The sequence below is a fragment of the Mesoplodon mirus genome (genome assembly GCF_964341445.2).
Source record: "Mesoplodon mirus genome assembly, chromosome: X".
NCBI lineage: Eukaryota > Metazoa > Chordata > Mammalia > Artiodactyla > Ziphiidae > Mesoplodon > Mesoplodon mirus.
In genome coordinates, this window is record NC_138981.1 from 78,604,987 (window position 1) to 78,624,955 (window position 19,969).

At 31.8% G+C, this 19,969-nt stretch overlaps 1 protein-coding gene across 8 annotated transcripts in view; it reads left to right on the top strand.

Moving 5' to 3' along the window:
* PCDH11X (protocadherin 11 X-linked) overlaps positions 1-15,841 on the top strand; it is a gene marked incomplete at both ends in the record, with an annotated part of 677,500 nt that extends 661,659 nt beyond the window's left edge. For 6 of the 8 annotated variants that reach the window (XM_082610668.1, XM_082610669.1, XM_082610670.1 and 3 more), the window contains one exon: positions 15,159-15,841. In XM_082610668.1, the coding sequence (XP_082466794.1) occupies positions 15,159-15,841 (683 nt within the window). The remainder of the gene's footprint in view (positions 1-15,158) is intronic. The other 2 variants (XM_082610673.1, XM_082610675.1) reach the window with 2 other exon arrangements.
* Between the last annotated feature and the right edge of the window lie 4,128 nt (positions 15,842-19,969).

Consider the following 19,969-nt stretch of genomic DNA (forward strand, 5'->3'; position numbering starts at 1 on the left):
CAACCCTAGTCAAGAAGCACTGTTAAAATCCTTTGGGTTGGATATAAGAACATGGTCTTGGAATATTCTCTGTTAACTCTTATATTTGTATTAACTACAATGACATTAAAATGTCTTTCTTGTAATGTGCCTGCAGGATTTAATATCATGATTATTATTGAGTCATTGCTCAATCTGCCAAGAAAACTGATAAAGAGAGAATATAGACACTTTAAATAATTGATTTAAATTATAAATATAATTAATATTTTCATATTTTCCTTATCCAATTATCAGAACTGTTTTTATCAAATACTTTTCTTCCTCCCCAATATTAACTTTCTTTCTTTTAATAAAGAAATGATATGCTTTATGTCTCTTCCAGAATAAATCTGTAGAAGAATGACAAAGTGGGTAGTTAAAAACATCGTTATGTGGAAAAGTTTACAAATTCATGCTTACTATATTTTGGTATTGTTCTCCAAATAATATGTCATAGTAAACACAGTAAATTACTACATTATGTTCAGTGGTACTGACAAAGACTCTCTCCTTCACCAAATTTTAGACAGGCTCCTCTGAGCCCTCTTTTTTTTTTTTTTTTTTTTTTTTTTTTGTGGTACGCTGCCTCTCACTCTTGTGGCCTCTCCCATTGCTGAGTACAGGCTCTGGACGCGCAGGCTCAGCAGCCATGGCTCACAGGCCTAGCCACTCTGCGGCATGTGGGATCTTCCCAGACCAGGGCACGAACCCGTGTCCCCTCCATTGGCAAGCGGACTCTCAACCGCTGCACCACCAGGGAAGCCCTGAGCCCTCTTTTTGACTAGATCTCATCTTTGGGCCCTCTCTTTGGCCTGTCAAGTCCTGAAAATTCAGTTTAGAGAGAATCCCACACCCTCGATATTTGATTACTCAGGCCTGTCTTCAGCAAGAATTCTGTTGGATTGGTTTGTCAAGAATCTCCCTACCCTTGATGTCTCCTCTTAGTAATTTTCCATCTCCCCATCCATCTCCCCCCTCTCTTCTCCTTGACTATAAGTCCTCAGCTGTCTTTATTGTATTCAGAGAAGAGCTCAATCTCTCTCCTCTATTGAAATCGTCTTCACACCACACCTATGACAGTGTCTTGAATAAAGTCTTCCTTATAGTTTTAACAAGTGTAAGAATATTTTTAACAATACAATAATTTTAAGTAGATTGTAAAAATTTAAGAATATGTATTCTAATTCCTAGATCAATCACTAAAAAAATGCAAAGACATATAGCTAAAAAGCCAATACATAAATTAAAGTGGAAATCTAAAAATTTCAAATAATCCAATAAAAGGCAGAAAAAGAGGAACAGATGTTAAGAAAAATAGAGGACAAGCAGAAAATTAAAAATAAAATGGGAAACCAAATTAAACTATATCAATAGTTACATTAAGTGTTAACAAAGTAAACACTTTAAATAAAGGCAGAAAGCAAAATCCAACTTTATGCTGTCTAGAGGAGATACATTTTAAATACAAAGATATATATAGTTTGAATATAAATGGAGAGTAAAAGATATATAAATTGAACAGTAAATATAAAGAGCCAGAGTAGTCATGCTAATATTAGAAAAATAGACTTCAAGACAAAAAGTGTTACCAAAAATAAAGACTATTTCATAATTATAAAAGTGTTAATTCATTAGGAAAATATATTAATCTTATATGGGTATGCACTTAATTTCTTCAAAATATGTGAAGCAAAAATGAAGAAATTAAAACAAGGAATAGATAATCCCATAAATAGTAGGAGATTTTAAACATCAATCTTTTTGCAACTGACAAGTAGATTAAAAAAAAATCATTAAGAAGTAGAGGATCCAAACAACACAATCAACCACATTCACCTACTTAATAATTACATACAGAATACTACATCCTAAAACTGCAGGATATGAATTGTTTTCCAAATGCAATAGGGTATTCACCAAGGTAGACCATATGCCGGACCATAAAACAAATCCTAATAAATTTCAAAGGATTGAAAGCACACAATATATTTATTGAACTTAATGGAACTAAACTATAAATAACAATTAGATACCTAGGAAAAATCACAATATTTGGAATTTAAACAATATACTTCAATGAGAAAAAGAAGAAATCAAGAAGTTTAAGAAACTATTCCAAACTGAATTGTAATAAAAATGCAATATATCAAAATTAATGAGATGCAAATAACTAAAACTGTTCTCAGAAGAAACATAAGCTTTAAATGCTTATATTAGAATAAAAGAGAAGTCTAAAATTAATGTCCCAAGATACTAACTTAAGCTAGAAAATAAATACAAAGTAAACCCAAAGTAAGTAGAAGGAAGTAATAAAGAAAAAAGCATAACCCAACAAAATAGAAAACAAACATTAATGAAAATGAACAAGTCAAAACTTGTCCTTTGAAAACTTTAATAAAACTGATATACCCCTTGCTAAAGCAACCAAGAAAAAAGTTAGGGAACAAAAATCAATCAATCAATATCAGGAAATAAAAGGGAGCCATCTCCAAAGATCCTACAGATAGTAAAAAATAAGAGAATAGTTAAGCACAACATTTTTCCAACAAATTGAACAACTTAGAAGAAATAAACAAATTCCTTGAAAGACACGTTATCAAACTCTCCCAAAAGAAAATATATAATCTGAACAGTTCTATATCTATAAAAGGAATTTACATTTTTTGCTGAAAATCTTCCCACAAAGAAAACATCAAGCCCAGAGAGTCTCAAGGTGAATTTTCAAAAATGTTTGAGGAAGAAAGAATAACAATTCTAGACAGACTTTTTAAAAAAATACAAGAAGGAATGTTTTACAACTCATTTAAGGGACCAGCATTATTCTGACACCAAAAACCAGGAAAAGACAGTATGAAATAAAAATAGAAGAATAAAAAACTACAAACAATATTCCTCATGAATATAAGCGCAATGTCCTTTTAAAATATTAGCAAAACAAATCTAATAATATATAAAATGTGAGATACATATAAGGGAATGAAGTATTTCCTGGGAATTCACGGTTTCTTTAAAATTTAGAAATATATCTTTGTAATTCACCCCAGTAATATAGTAAGTTTTGTTGTTATAGTGAATAAATGCAGGTCAATCTTTACAGCCTACGTGCAACTGAATCACTAGAAAACTTAATGAGTTAAAAATAGAATAAGAATATGAGGTTAATCCTTTCTTCATTTCTTAGTAAAAGAAAGTTCATGTGTATGTACTGTACAATATGTGCAATAAAATCTGTATGTGAGGGAGGACACAGGTTAATAGTGAGGAAAAGCAACTTTAGGAAAAATGTATTGAAATAAGTATGCTGCTTAATTCAGGGAATGTTGCTTTATATTCTATCTTAATCTGCCAGCCTACATACAGTGTGAACACGTCTCATCTATTTCCGAGGCCATTTATCAGGGATCATTTTCGGTTCATTTCCCTCAACTGAGAAAGAGTACTGCCTCCGGGGCCTTCCTCTTCACTTAAGGTTCCAATTAACTGTCCAAAGGACTGTTCACACTAGCTCCCTGCAAATCTCCCTGTACCTATATCTCTCCTTTTCTTCACTCATTTCTGTCGTCCCCAGACCTCTATGGATATTGTGCTCTCTCTTCCATGGCCACCACAATAACATCCTCCCTATTTTACACACACACACACACACACACACACACACACAACCTATGCCTTATTTATCATCTTCCTCTTAAATGGAGTAGTTAAATTGGCTGTCATTCACAAATTACATACATATATTTGGATTAAGTACATTTTAAGAAATCTTATTTTTTTGTCCATATCTTCAGCCACTTTGTAAGAAATATATGATTAGTCTATTACATTATAACAGTTTATCTGTATTGTTAATTTAACTTTAGTTTGCTGTGAAGAAAGATTGTTGTTTAAATGAACACTATCTCTATGATTCTCTATATGTTTTTATAGCATGTACACTTACCTTTGAAATCTTGTACAGAGTAATTCAAATACAGGTTGTCTGCAGTTCAAATATCCTAGTTATAGTTCATTAGATTAAATTTGATTAATGCTTGTCTATCTTGTATCTGTACAAACATTCTAATGCTCCTCATTACAAAACAGATATAAATTTGTACAGATCAAAAACATTGAATCTATAGTATGCCTAATACAACTGGAGCACCAGTTGCCATTTCTAAAAACAGCAATTTGAAAAAAATCTTCATATGTCATTTACAGTACAGTTATGATATCTGCATTAATAAAAACAAGCAATTAGCTTTATCTCTTGACCAATTAAATGTACTTGCATTATTAGTGTAAAATTATATAAAGCATTGTTTTTTCAATGACCTACCTCTAAAGAATATGCAAATCAATACAAGCACAAATAGAAAAGCAAGTACCAGGCATTCTCTGTTTCAAAAAATAAAAGCAACAATTTTTTCTTCTCTTTTGCTCAAAGACAATCAGCTTAATGACACCAGGAACATATTGAGTTTGACTAAAATACAAAATACTGAATAAATGCTCACATGCATAATGTTTGGCTGAGGTAAGTTAGAATTTATTGGAAATTGCATTCAAGTAGTATGTAATACTGAATCCCAAATGGTTAATTCATACCCACCTATATTATGGGTAATAGTTCATAAACATTGTAACAGGGGTAAGAATATTTCCACTAGAGAAAGTTTGCATGACTTCTCTCACATTTGAATCAATTTATTCAAAGTTACCATAGAATAAATGTTTTCACATTTGTTTCATTATATACTTTGACATTTCCAAATCCTAGCTTAGAATAACCTAGAGGTGATCCCAACAGTGGGAATATCTGGTGCCACTACTGTTTATCCTTGCTCTTATTAGTGCCCTATTCAAAGAGCATCATTAGGGGAAGAAATCCTTTCTCTTCTTCAGATTGTAAATGGCTAGCAATGATGATAGTAGTAGCTCACACTTTCTCTGTTGTATATATTTTCAGTATAAAAATCAATTTTATAGAAACAAAATTACTTAAATGGAATGTCCAAAGTAATTTAGAAATCTGAATTTTCTTTCAATGTATATCTTTTAACAGCATTACATAGTATTATATATGACAGACTTTGTTTTTTTAATAAGCATGAAATGGTACTTTTTCAGTACCTTTGAATATATTTTTTTCTTGTACTTCCTATTCTTTATGTCAAAGTCAAAGACATCAATAATGTAGATTGTGTTGAAAGGTGTATTTAAATGGCATATTTTAAAAACTATCAATTACATTTTAAAATATAAATTAATTGATCACATATCTCTTTAGTCACTAAAATTAACTTTTCACTTGATCTTAGCCAAAAGGCCTAGAAGCAATAATATTAACTATTGCTTTTGCAAAATATAGTTCTTGAATAAGTAACTAATAGTAAATTTATGAACAAATATTTCCCCCAATAATCCCAAAATATCATGACTGATTTTGTGTTTATAGTCACCTATGAGTCTCTGTAATAATGTATATTAACATGTTTAACTGTAATAGCCTTTGTTAACAGATACACTGGACAGCATTTATTATTAATGATTCAGTGTTCTAAAAAATCTCATTATTCAAAGGACCTAGCATGCTTGTAAGAAACTCCCAGAATTTATAATAAGGGAAGTTCATAATGGTAGCATTATTAATTTTTAAGTGGAGAGAACAATTTCGATTTCTTGTAAGATATATTCAAAAAATGGGTTAAAACTGAAGTGTGAAGATTTTGCCAAGTGAGTTCTTACACAAGGCAGGTGTGTCCCAGTTTTCCCAGTCTAAATAAACACAGCCTTCTTGCTTTATAGAATAGCAATATTTATTACCAAGCCCACTTCATTAGCACAAATAGGCCAAGATTATTGGATGAAAGGCATTGGCTACATTTATTGGTTATTAATAATTCTGTATGTTTTTCATAGTGTCTGTGGCCATAGACCAAAAGTCCCTTTTTCCGTCTTCCAAAAGAATCTATAAGTCTGATAGATTCTTCGTTAAACTAAAAAAATTAAAAGTCACACTATGGTAATGGCCTTGTTCTGCTTTGGACTTGTAGATATTAAGTTCACGCTATAAATCAAAGTTTTAAAGAATAATAAAAATATTCTCTGCTAATCCCCCAGAAAAAAATGAAAATGTTTTACTTTCCAATTTCAAAAGCCAAGTACAATTAGTGCTTTGTGAAGTATACTTTGCATCACAACACTCCTAGCATGATAATGTTTTGCATCAAAGTGTCATTACCTCTTCATCAAGTATGTGTGCACTATTTCAATATGATAAAATATAAAATAATAAAGTAATTAAAAATTTGGCATTTACTTGCATTCTGTCTTAGTTTTGCATAGATTTGGGTGTTTAAAATATTTTACAGTCACATGATTCAGAATATGTCACAGAATTTTGAAATGAAATATATCACAGCTCATTTTATTAAAGTATAGCAATTAATATTAACAAGTAAGTTTTAATTATTTCAAAGTATTGCAGATAGATATGAAACAAAATTTATTCAGTGATATGATCCATGAGATTATTTTTGGCTGCTGTGGTAATTCCGAAGATTTTCTTCTTTTACCAGGTTTGAATTATTATTTTCATCAAATACTACTTTTAAAGGAGAAAGGAAGACTCTTCTTAGTGACTATTGTTAACTGAACCAGTGTAAGGTTGTCACCATTGTTTCACTGAGGTCCCGATAACCTGATAACATAAAAACTGCTACACTTGTTGATTAATCAGAAATGCTATAGCAAATGAAAGTCACTTCTCATTGTTTGATGGTTTTTGATATTGTGAGCTATGTCTTCATGTATTTGCAGTGTTTTGAAATATGAAAAATATCTGTGTAATTATAGACAGTTTTTTTGTGTGAGAATTTTGCTTCTTTCATCATTTTACTCTAAATGCAATCCTATGTTGTTAATATTAAGCATTTGCTTAATTTAAAACCTGCTCTTTGTTAAGCTAGGTAACTAATTTAGACGTTAAGTTATATAGGAATAAAACTCTGGGTAGTCTAAATTCAGAACTAATATATGATTATGGAACCATGGATTGATTAAAGGTCTGATGTAGAATAAACAATTTATTAGCATAAAAATTATAGATATATTTGTAGCTATAAGGTAACCAACTCTAATGATATTTTCATAGTAAGCTTTCCAACCCCACCTATTTCCAGATGTTTGCTTACTCATATTGGCCCAAATTATTATTTTGGTGATGGTAACTTTACTCAATTTGCTCCCAAAAAGTCTCAGTTGATACTGGAGAGATGTCAGGTGAAAATAGGATCACTCATCTTATCATATTTGTTTCTAGTGTGTCCTTTTGCTACTCTGACTAGTTCAGTTACATGAATAGATTGAAGGTATCAAGTTGCAACAGATTATCTTCAACAATATTAGGGGAACTTTAAATCTCACAAAACTTTAAATAAAAAGTGAAAATCTGAGTTGAATGTCCTAAATAACTTTACTAGGCATTTGGACCACATTAAACCGAACTCTGAACTGTCAACCCATTAGGCAAGTCATAAATTTCCCAGTTATTCACTTGGGAAGACCAAATGATGAACAATTGAGGGCAGTAAAAATTATTTGCTGAAATAAATGTATCAGTTACAATGCAGTATTCCCGTAAAACATGACACTGAAAATCTTCAGTGGTACAATTGGGAAGCTTCTGAAAGAGCAAGAGGAAGAAAGACCAAAGCAAATTTATAACAATATCACACCATTTTTCATGAGAGGTCAGCTTTGAAAGCTAATCAAATGATTGGTATAAGAACTCTATCACATGTAATTTGCTATCAGAGTTTAACAGATATATTAAATGGAACAGTTTGGAGATTTCTGTATAATGAACATTCTATTAAGTTTTGGAATAGCACTAAGGAAAATGTCTATAAAATATGCATTTGTCTTCAAAATGATAAAGGCTAGAGAATGATAGGGAGCATCACCAGAGCACATTTAATCACATCTATGAACTTGTTATATGAATTCTGAAAGACTGGAATTTGTTCCTCTATTTCTTGAAATATATATATCAGCCAATTAAATAAATATGAGTTAACAGATAGTTCTCAAAAGCAATTTAAAGGTCATATAAGTGTAAGCATTTAGAACAAAGGAAAATAATATCCAAATGAATTTATTTAACCTCATAAGAGCACATTTTCTTTCTGAGACAAAACAGATGAATTACACTCTAACAGTGATCTTAATTTCATTGTGCTAAAAATATATTTAAATATTCTGTCATTTTTCCTCACTCCTTCTCAACAACTGCAGATGGTAACAGTTCTCTTGTAAGTGATTTCCAAAGAGAGATATTGGGTCTGTCTCCTTTGCAATATATTCTTTATAGATATTTTTATTACCCTGTTATATATTCCATTTTCCCAGTATACTCGATTGAGGTGCATATTGGCAGAATATTGGTCATCACTTGACTCATAACTTTAGTTCAAGTTGAGTTTTCAACATGATAAAATGATCAACAATATGACTACATCACATTTTCCCTATAGAAAATTACTGTGATATCCAAAGTGTATTTTGGTGCTTTACAAGGATAATATATTTCCCTAGGAAGAATATTTATTTCTTCAAAGTTAAATGTTTTTAATGAGTTACAGAAGCCCTCAGATAATGTTGTTTTAAGTGTAATTAATTTGAACTCCACTAATTCACAATGAATGCTATTCTGAACTTGCACTGAGTTAATCTGTGCTTGACTTGTACTCTCTCTTTGGGAAATAGTTCATTAAGTTACTTAAATGGTATTGATAGTATTAAGGGAGACTGTATAGCCCACTAAAAAAATATATGCTTAAAAGAATATTTTAGTAGCATTCATTCAAATAGAAACTCTTAGAATATTAATTACACTTCTGTTTTTGTGCTTTTATTTAATATTGATTCTTTAGTAGTTGGTGGATTTTTATGCACTTAGAGATACAACAATGATGTTTATTACAAAACTTGTTTTAATTAAAACTAGGATTTTCACCAAGGTATTCTGAATTCTGAGATTAAAAACATTTAGCTAAAAACGTGACTGTTTATAAATTTTACACACACACACACACACACACATACGGTGAACAATCTCCTGTTTATCTAATTGGGTATAATTACATTTAGTAACTCTGGATATATGTTTTCTGTTTGTTGTAGCTTGTGAATAGGTTTTTTTCAAGTCATGAATGTTACTAACTATAACAATACCCATTACTTAAAGGACAGGACAGAGTTTTTTTAAGGACAAATAATATCAATGTTTCTGGTTATTTATTAAAACTCTGCTACCAAATTGACAGAGTCTCTATTCAATTAATACTTAAGTGGTTTATCCACTATAAGTCAATTAGAGTTAAGTGAGAAAATAAAAAAAAAAGATGTTTTGGATTATTGTCAACATGAATTTTTGAGAGAAGCTCTAGGGATGTACTTAATTACCTATATTTTATAGTAAATATCATTTGAACAATAATATTACATTGTTCCATCACATTTTTTGGAAGCACTTTATGTGAAATATCATCTGTCCATCTAAAATACTGTGTGTCAGCTAGTTTCCAAATTCTTCAGAAAATCTGTCAAATGTGAAAACCACTACAATATTTTATATGCATAATGAATTTTTTTAAAAGCCCTTACCTTTCGGCTTTTTAATTTTTCTTCAATTCTGTATGTATTTGTTACTTAATTTCCCAAGTTTTCAAGAACTCTCTAATTTTGTTAGTCAAAATGTTAGCATTGAATTCAATTCTTAGCATGCTTTGTTTTATTCTCAATGGATGAAAGCTATCCAGTAGGAAATTATTGATTTCACTTGGTAAAGTTAATGCTTAACTAGAGACAGAGTGACAGCAAGTGAATTCAGAAGGTGGATGGTTCCTAATATATTAGACTTCTAAAACTTGAAAGATGCTTGTTTAAATAAATAGAAATAGATCTTTTGAGAAGCAGAGACAATATGAATGGCTGCCATTAAACAACTAGAAGACAACAAATAGTGCTGGGAAAACTGGATATCCACTTGCAAAAGAATGAAGTTGCACCCTTACCATATACCATATACAAAATTTAACTCAAAATGGATCAAAGGCTTAAATGTAAGAGCTAAAACTATAAAAATCTTACAAGAAAAAATATGGGGAAAAACTTTATGACATTGGATTTGGCAAGTTTTCTTGGGTATGACACCAAAAACAAAAGCAAAAAAAAAAAAAAAAAAGATAAGTTGGGCTGTGTCAAAATTAAAAACTTTTGTACAACAAAGGATCCTGTCAACAGAATAAAAAGGAAACACACAGAATGGGAGAAAATATTTGCAAATCATATATCTGATATGGGACTGATATCCAGAATATAAAGAGAATTCTAACAACACAAAAACAAACACTCAAACAACCCAGTTTAAAAATGAGCAAAAAACTTGAAAAGACATTTCTCCAAATGCAGTATACAGATAGCCAATATACACACGAAAAGATGCTGCATGTCACTAGTCATTAGGGAAGTGCTAATCAAAACCACGGTGAGATGCTACTTCACACATATTAGGATGGCAGTTATTAAAAACACAAACACACACATACAGAAAATAACAAGTTTCAAGGGGAATGTGGAGAAATTGGAACGCTTGTGTATTGCTGGTGGGAATATAAAATGGTGCAGCTGCTATAGAAGATGTATGGTGATCCCACACAAAATTAAATATAGAATTACCATATAACCTAGTAATTTCATCCTTGGATATATACCCCAAACAACTGAAACGGGCTCAAATATAATTGTACACATGCATTGACAACAGCATTATTAAAATTATATATATATATATATATATATATATATAATTTATACATATATATATATACACACACACACATATATGACAATAACAGCATAAAAGGGGTGGGTAGGAGCAAAATTGAATTGAAGTAACAAAACAACATCAGATGGTAAGTCAAAATACACAGAAACAAGCGAACAAATGAAGAGAACCAGAAATGGCAGAAAAGGGGCTTCCCTGGTGGCGCAGTGGTTGAGAGTCCGCCTGCTGATGCAGGAGACACGGGTTCGTGCCCCGGTCCGGGAAGATCCCACATGCCGCGGAGCGGCTGGGCCCGTGAGCCATGGCCGCTGAGCCTGCGCGTCTGGAGCCTGTGCTCCGCAACAGGAGAGGCCACAGCAGTGAGAGGCCCGCGTTCCACAAAAACAAAAACAACAAGAAAAAAAAAAAAAAAAAAAAAGAAATGGCAGAAAAGAAGGTTAGTAAAAAATAGTTGATAATTATTTATAAAACTTGCACTCCCATTCTTGTTTCAGCTTCATTAAAACAAATAATACATAAAGTAATAATTATAACAATATATTGAATTTGTACATACATATGTGTTTTATATATATATATATATATATATATATATATATATATATATATAAATGGCACAATAAAGAGGAGAGCAAATATAGATATATAGGAGTAATATTTCTATATCTCACTGGAATTAATGTATAATAAATCTGAAGTAATTGTAATAAGTTAAGACCACACAATCTAAAGACCAGTAAGAGAATGGCATACACACACACATGTGTGCACATATGTGTGTATAAATAAGTATACATATTTACATGTAACATTATATATACTATATATTATATATACATATGTAGCCAAAAATCATTAAAGGAATTACAATATTAAACTAGAAAGTATTCACCTAATGCAGAAGAAGCAGTAAAGGAGGAATAGAGGAACAGAAAAAGACATGAAACACATAGAAAACAAAAAGTAAAATGGTAAATATAAATCTACTATATCAATAATAACATTGAAAATGAATTGATTAGAAACCCCAAACAAAGAAGAATTGTAACACTGAATTAAAAAATGAAATCCAAATGTATGCCTATAGGATGCAGGCCTTAGTTTCAAAGATACTGATAGATTAATTATGAAATGATGGAAAAGTTATATCATGCACACAGAAATCATGATAGAGTGACTACACTAATATCAAACTTATTTAAATTAGAAAAACTTTAAAAATGTTACTAGAGATAAAGAGGGATATTTTTTCATGATAGAATGGTCAAATAATCAGGAAGATATAACAATTATAAACATATATGCATCTAACAACAGTGCTCTAAAAATCATGAAGCAAAAACTGACATAGTTGAAGGGAGAAATAGACAATTCAATAATAACAGTTGGAGATTTCAATATTCCACTTTGTATAATAGAAAGAATAACCATGTAAGAGACCACAGAGGAAATAGAAGAAGTGATCAGGACTCTAAATCAATTCGACCTAACAGACATCTGCAGAACACTCCAGCCAATAAGAGCAGAATACATAGTCTCCTCATGTGCACATGCAGCATTGTACATGATAGACTATATGCTACACTATAAAACAAGTCTCAATAAATTGAAAGAAATGCATTCACACAGAATATATTCTCTGGCCACAATGGAACAAGATTAGAAATAAAAGAAAGAAATTTGGAAAGTTAACAGGTATGGGAAAATTAAACCACACACTCCTAGATAATCAATTGGTCAAAGAAGAAATCACAAGAGAAATTAGAAACTACTTTAATGGTGAAATACTCTGTCTTCCCCTAGTATCAGGAATAAGACATAGGATGTCTGCTTTCATCACTGCTTTTAAACATTATACTGGAGGTTTGAGCCAGGGCAATTAGACAAAACATATATAAAAGGCATTAATACTGCAAAGAATGAAGCAAAACTATCCCTATATGCAGATGATATGATCTTGTATACAGAAAATCCTACAAAATCCACTAAAAACCTATTAAAACTAATCAAGCTCAGCAGTGTTACAGGCTTTAAGAGCAATATATATAAATCAAGTGTATTTTTACACTCTAGCAATAAACATTCCAAAAAAGAAATTAGGAAAACAATTCTATTTGCAATGGAATAAAATACTTAAGAGCAAATTCAAGAAAAGAAGTGCAAGGTTTTTACTCTGAAAATTTTGAAATAACTATTGAAATAAATTAAAGATATAAATAAGTGGAAAGACATCCCATGTTCAAAGACAGGAAGATTTAATACTGTTAAAGTTCAATACTTCACAAATTGATCTTCAGATTCAAAACAATACTTACCAAAATCTGCAAAACATAGAGTTGCCATATGACTCAGCAACTCCATACATAGGTACACTCCCAAGATAAATGAATAACTGTGTTTACCCAAAAACTTTTATACAATGTTGATAACAGCATTACTCATGATAACCAAAAAGTGAAAACAACCCAAATGTCCATCAACTGATGAATGGCTAAATAAAATGTGGTATAATCATACAAAGTGTAATCTTGAGCAATAAAAAAAGAATTGAAGTGCTGATACATACTACAACATGGGTGAACCTTAAAAACATTATGCTAAATGAAACAGGCCAGTCACAAGAGACTTCATTTAAAGGATTCCACTTATATCACATGCCTAGAATAGGCAAATCTATAGAAGAAAAAGGTAGATTAATGGTCGCTTAGGGCTGTGGAGTTTGGGGAGAAGTGGCCAGTGACTGCTAATGTATACCAGGTTTCTTTTGGGACTGATAAGGATGTCCCAAAATTGATTGTGGTGATAGTTGCACAACTATGTGAATATACTAAAAACCATTGTATTATTCACTTTAAATGAGTGAACTTTATGGCATGTGAATTATATCTCAATAAAGCTGTTAAAAAAGGAGTTTCTATAAATCATATATTTCAGTGAAAATGACTTGGTATCTGTTTCCTCATCATAAAGAGGCAAATAACTCAATGTTGAAATTATGATGTATTCTTTTGTTGTAAAATTTAAAGCTGCCAGATCAGTTGCTTTTCTGATGGAGGAAATTAAATTTTGTTTTAAAGTATAGTTGTATGTATGTTCATATATTTCCATGCATGCTTTTATGATTTAATGTCACCACAAATATATAAAGCTCTACCTTCCCAAATACTTCTCAAATATAATTGTGCAAAAGTATAGAATATTTTAAATGTTAATATCATAGAGACATTTTTAAAGTGCCTTCTAAATGAAGAAAAGTAAATGGTTATCTAATGGAGAAAATTAGTCTTATTAATGAGAATCACTTCTGATATATACTATTCTTTGGTTTTAAGTGTGATAGGATAATGACAGTACCTGGACTCTGTATCCTGTTGAGGACTTATAGGAACATGAATTCTACTTTTAACTTTTAGGATTGTTATGTCTTCTTAGAGAAATGACCTTTTTAAAAAAAGTCATGATGTAATATCCTTCACTATCGTTAGTAGCATTCTTTGCTCTAAAGTCAACTTTTATATTGATATACCTACTCTATCTTTACTTGGCTAGTCTTTGTATGGTATACTTATTGATATTTGATACCTATGGGCATTTGAAAATGTTACAGAAATCTTATAAAGGAGTTTTTAAAAATATTGCAGTTTAGAGCTAAGTATTTTGGATCTGTAATTCATTGTTGCTAAACTGATTTGCCATGATTTCAGAAAATGAGGATTACAGAAATCAATTGTCTCTAAGATAATTATAGCTATATATCTATATTTCATTCTTGAAACTAAAAGGCATATCTTAGAGTTCAATAAGCTATGTTTCCAAGTTAACCTAATTGATTCTTAGATTTATTCTCAGATTAATTAATTAGATTCTTAACCAAACCGTTAGCTATAATTGGTTAGTTAATTACATGTTTCTGTGACTGGTTTTTCCATTTTCCATTCTGTGACTGATTTCACTCATGTCGTCTCTTTGTGTTAGGACCATATTTCAACTGACTTGTGTGTAGAGATCAATGACCACAGCTTCCATTCACAGTCACAAACACAATTTAAAATATCTACATTTGGGAGACTAAACCAAAGTATCCTGATTATAGAAATGAAATGCCATCCTCCCACTCCTGGCTATTTATATTACTGTAGGAATTATTTCTTGACAAATCAAGTATAATTGTGAAAATATTAGAAGTCTCTGATGCATTTATATATAGAGTATTAAATGTTCCTATAACAATATGATTTATTTTAAGTAGCTATTAAACATATGCTTTTGAAACATAAATTTTGTCATTTGTTTCCCACCCTAACAGCTGCAGAAATAACTGTTCAACCAACCGTGGAAGAGGCCTCTGACAACTGCACTCAAGAATGTCTCATCTTGGGCCACTCTGATGCCTGCTGGATGCCAGCTTCTCTAAGCCATTCCAGCCCTTTACAGGCACAGACCTCTGCTCTGTGCCACAGCCCACCCCTGACGCAGACCACTCTTCGCCGGCGCAACCCTCCAGTGACACAGACTGTTGCACTCTGCCACAGTCCGCCAGTGACCCAGGCTATTGCACTGTGCCACAGCCCTCCACCAGCACAGACCTCCACTCTGCACCACAGCCCACCTCTAGCACAGGCTACTGGTCTTCACCACAGCCCTCCACCAGCACAGGCCTCTGCCATCCGCTACAGCCCTCCCCTGGCACAGGCTGCTGCCATCCACTGCAGCCCTCCTCTGCCACAGGCTGCTGCCCTCCATCGCAGCCCTGCACAACCACCAATCAGTCTGCAGCAAGGATGGGGGCAAGGTGCTGGTCCTGATGGACTACTTTCTCTTGATCAGGCAGCACAAGGTAGTACAAGATCTCAGTTTTACGCCATGTCTGAAAGACTTCATCCTAGTGATGATTCAATTAAAGTCATTCCCTTGACAACCTTCACTCCAGGGCAGCAGGCCAGACCCTCTAGGGGAGATTCTCCCATTATGGAAGAACATCCTTTATAAAACTAAAACGGCTACTTCACATTTTCCAACAGGATGTATATAATCGAAGTTTAAGATCCAATTTCAATGAATACTTCAAATTGTTAGATTTGTAAATAGCTATGTAAATAGAAACTGATACCAGAATCCAGTCTAGAGCTAGACCCTTAGTCAAAAGTTAAAAATAAATTTACAATTTGATTAACTCAGAATGTGTGTTTAAAAATAAAAGAAATTGAAAAAAATGTCACAGTCTTTTGTACAGAAAGGCTTATCATGGCAGATATTAATATATAGTATATATTATTTCTGGTGCACTGTATTTTTTCATTTATTTTTACCAACATGTGCAATATTACTGATTTTTTTCCATTCTGTTTTTTGTGGACCCAGTACATAGCTAATGGAAAGCTAACAAATATCTGATTTTCCAAGGGTATGTTTATTCTATCTAAACTTTTGTTTAGACAACGGTAGAAGGTTTAAGTATGGTAGCATTTTTGTTTGTCTTTTCGTTTGATATTTGTTGTTGTCTCCACTTTTTTGTTATTAGTTTTTCTTCAAAAATGACCAATAGGGAGTGGAAATATCTCTTATATTTTTTTGTCTCTCTCTGTATTTTTTATGTTTTCTACCTTTATTTTAAGAATATATTGTTGTTATAATTTGTATATATTTTTTCAGTAAAGAACTTATAAAAACTGTACAGATTTATGTCTATAACCTATTTCTCTACTCTTCAGTAGAGTTCGAGACACTGAAGTGCAATAACTGTGCCCAAATTAGGCAATTATTTGCTAAAAAGGGCCTCTTTCTTTTTGTGTTAAATTTATTTTTGTAGTTTAGTGTAAAGTGCATCAGAAATCATGTTGTATCTGTCATATTGAGCCTATATTCCATTATTAATTGGTTCTTTATCTTCTGAAATTTGTATATAACAGCTTAGAAAATCATAAAGAAGGTGGATGTATTCAACTCCTAATTAAAATAAACATAACTGTAGATAAAACTACATACTAAACCTATAAGACTAAGGGATTTTTATCATTCTAGCTCAACCTACTGAAGAAAACCATTGATAACAAGATGATAGTCAGGAAGGAACTTTTCAAGAGACATAATTATAAATCTACATCAAATGTGTTACAGTATATAATTTTAAGGAGATGTTCAGAGGGAGAAATGGGGTTCATGACTGCCTCTTGGGGTCGAAAAGAAATACCCCAATAACACACACACACACACAAAAATAAACCAACAAAATCTCATATATGAAACAATATATGTCATTCTAAGCAAAGAATACATGAGTATTCCTAGGGAACATTAGTTTCCTTCTGTTGTCTGTTCTTTATTTTATTTTTTGTCCTTTTAACTGTCCGTGGTCTTCTATGTGCACATTTTATCAATTTACAGAAACGCCATCAACTTAATTTTCATCCATAGCAAAACTGAAAATATTTATTTCAGTATTACACTAAACCAAGAGACAACTGATGTTTTAGTTGCGGTGTGGGGGGGAGTGAATATTTCTTCTTGTTTAAATTAGATGTAGACTTTGTAATGTGTAACTTGAAGATATGTAATTTATGATTAAACTGTGTGTAAATGTTGTATTATAAACTGTGGTAAATGTATAGTTTCATTGGTGAAAGTTTCCATTGAATGTTGAGAAAGCTTCTCTTCATGTGCCCAGCAGGTTACGTAGCGTTTTGAGAATATATTGTTCCCACTATGAAGTTCTTTAAATCATATCTGATTTGGTGTGTAGAACTTCTTAACTTTTAACTACTAGAGTTTAATTACTGAAATGTCAACTTAATTAGTATTACTGATTTTTTTCCTCATTTGTGTTTGTTATATTCAAAGGGATTTGGAGCATCCTGGTATTCCAGATGCATGAGTCCTGAAGGACTGATGATGTTTGAAAGTGAAGATATTGAAATATGATGACGTATATGTGTTGGTATTCTTCTTGCTATGGTTAATGAAGATTTTATACCTGGGAAGATAAAGAAACCTAGAATGACAAAATCCGTGCTTCCAGTCAATTTTAGAATGTTTTTTCCTCTAAAGCTTGCAAAGATAATGTGAGAATTTTTTTCTTTTTTTTTTAGTTATTTCTACATTTTCTTCTCCACATTATTAGTTAAGATCTACACACACAAAAAGAAATAAATGAAAAAGAGATAAAAAAGGGAAACTGAAAGACTATTAAATAATGTCAGTAGTATGAATAGTTACTATCAATATTAATGAAAATCAGAATAGAAACCAATGTTAGATATTTGGGATTTTTTTTTCTGATAGTGTGATTTATTGAGTTATATGGGTGGCTCTTAAATCCTCATGTAAAATTTGTGAAGTTTTGATACCTTTCCTAGAGATATAGGAATGAACAAATATGCTTTTATTGCCCTTTCTAACTCTGATTATACAGTCAGACTTAGATTGTGTTTAGAATATTAAATGACTGGGCACCCTCTTCTGTGCTTGTACCAGAGAGGCTTTGAATGGAAGCAGGCTCAAAGTAGCCAAATAGGCAAGGGGTGTGAGCCCAGTTATGCTCCCCTATGCATTCTCTTCCTAAGCTTCCACTGGGTCTGGACATGGCAACCTGTAATTTCCAAGGTTTCAGATCTGATGAGATCTTTCTCATCACATTGCAAATTCTTTCTTTGAGTGGATGGACAGAGGTGTAGGTTGACAAAACTCACAGATGGATTTTTTAATGTGCAAAAATTTAGTCCTGGAACTCCAAAAAGTCTTATTTTACCATCAACCAAAAATATTTCCCTTGAAAAAAGTAAGATTTGATTTAGTTGGAAATAAGAACTTATAACTGAATGACAAGGATGGTAATAATATGTTTAGTCAGACTGGTTGTTCTATTTTGTGGTCATGTTCAGTTACATGTGATCATTAATTTACTAGTTATAATGATAATATACCACATTTGTAAGTATGTATTCAAACACTGTGTATCTTATATGCTTAGTGCATACATATTTTTTCCTTGAACTTTATCTTCAAGTTTTAGCTAATACTGTGTCAGTGTATTAAAAATAAACTTACATATGGTACAAACAATGTAATAAATTTAGAGGGTACATTTTGTGTAGTCTCATCTAATTATTTAACATTTTATTTTTGGTAATGTAAAGTTGGTTAGAAAAAAAATGGTTGTTAAATGATTAGTGCTATTGTGTACTGGTGACAGTTATGAAGAGCCTCTGCCTTCTCAAACTAATATTTGTCACACACTTTCATTAAAGCCATGGGAAAATTAAGTTTTACTCACATGTATATTTCAACATTAGTTTTTTTGTTGTTTATATTAAGTCTGAATGTGCATATATCTCCTAATCCACATTTGTGAACATCTATTTCTTTAAGCTTTTCTCTCTTTATATTCTTCTGATGTATATTTTCCACTATAGATACCATTTCCTGTCCTTCCTCTTTCTTATTTGTTCCAAACCAAATTTATGGTTATATATAGATGAACTTTTTCCCACAATCATTAGACTATTTTGCCTATTTCCAACTGGCACAATTGCCCTGGTAAACATTGGAGCAAGAGAAGCTGAATTATATTTGGACAGGAAACTTTTTACATTAACATGCCAATTACCACACCAGAGCAATTTTATACAGAGGTCTTAAAATATTCATTCATAGTAGCTTTCTTACACTAACCATCCATATGCTTTCAGTAAATATGATTTTTAAAAGCACTACAAGTTGACATCAGTAAAAGTAGTAAAATGAAAAGGCCACTCAGAAAAATGTGTGTGCACAACTAAAAAAAAAATGAAGGCAATTGTTTAGTGATTGTACGTGATACTTTTACAAATAAAATGTGTGAAATTTATGCTATCCCTGCTTAAAATAGTTGGAATTTTATGAAATATGTATTTATGTTTGTATTTTGAGAAGATTCCTCCTCTGTGACATCATGCAGCGTCTGAAAGTGAACAGTATCCCAAAGCAGCTCTAGCCATGCTTTGGAAGTGAGACGGTTGGATATTGTATGGCCCAGGATGGCAGTATGTAGTCCAGTGGCAAATGTGTATTAATTGTTCGATATCAGATTCTGTATTGCATGTTTTCTTATTAATTAATATAGGTATTAATAAAGCTCTGAGA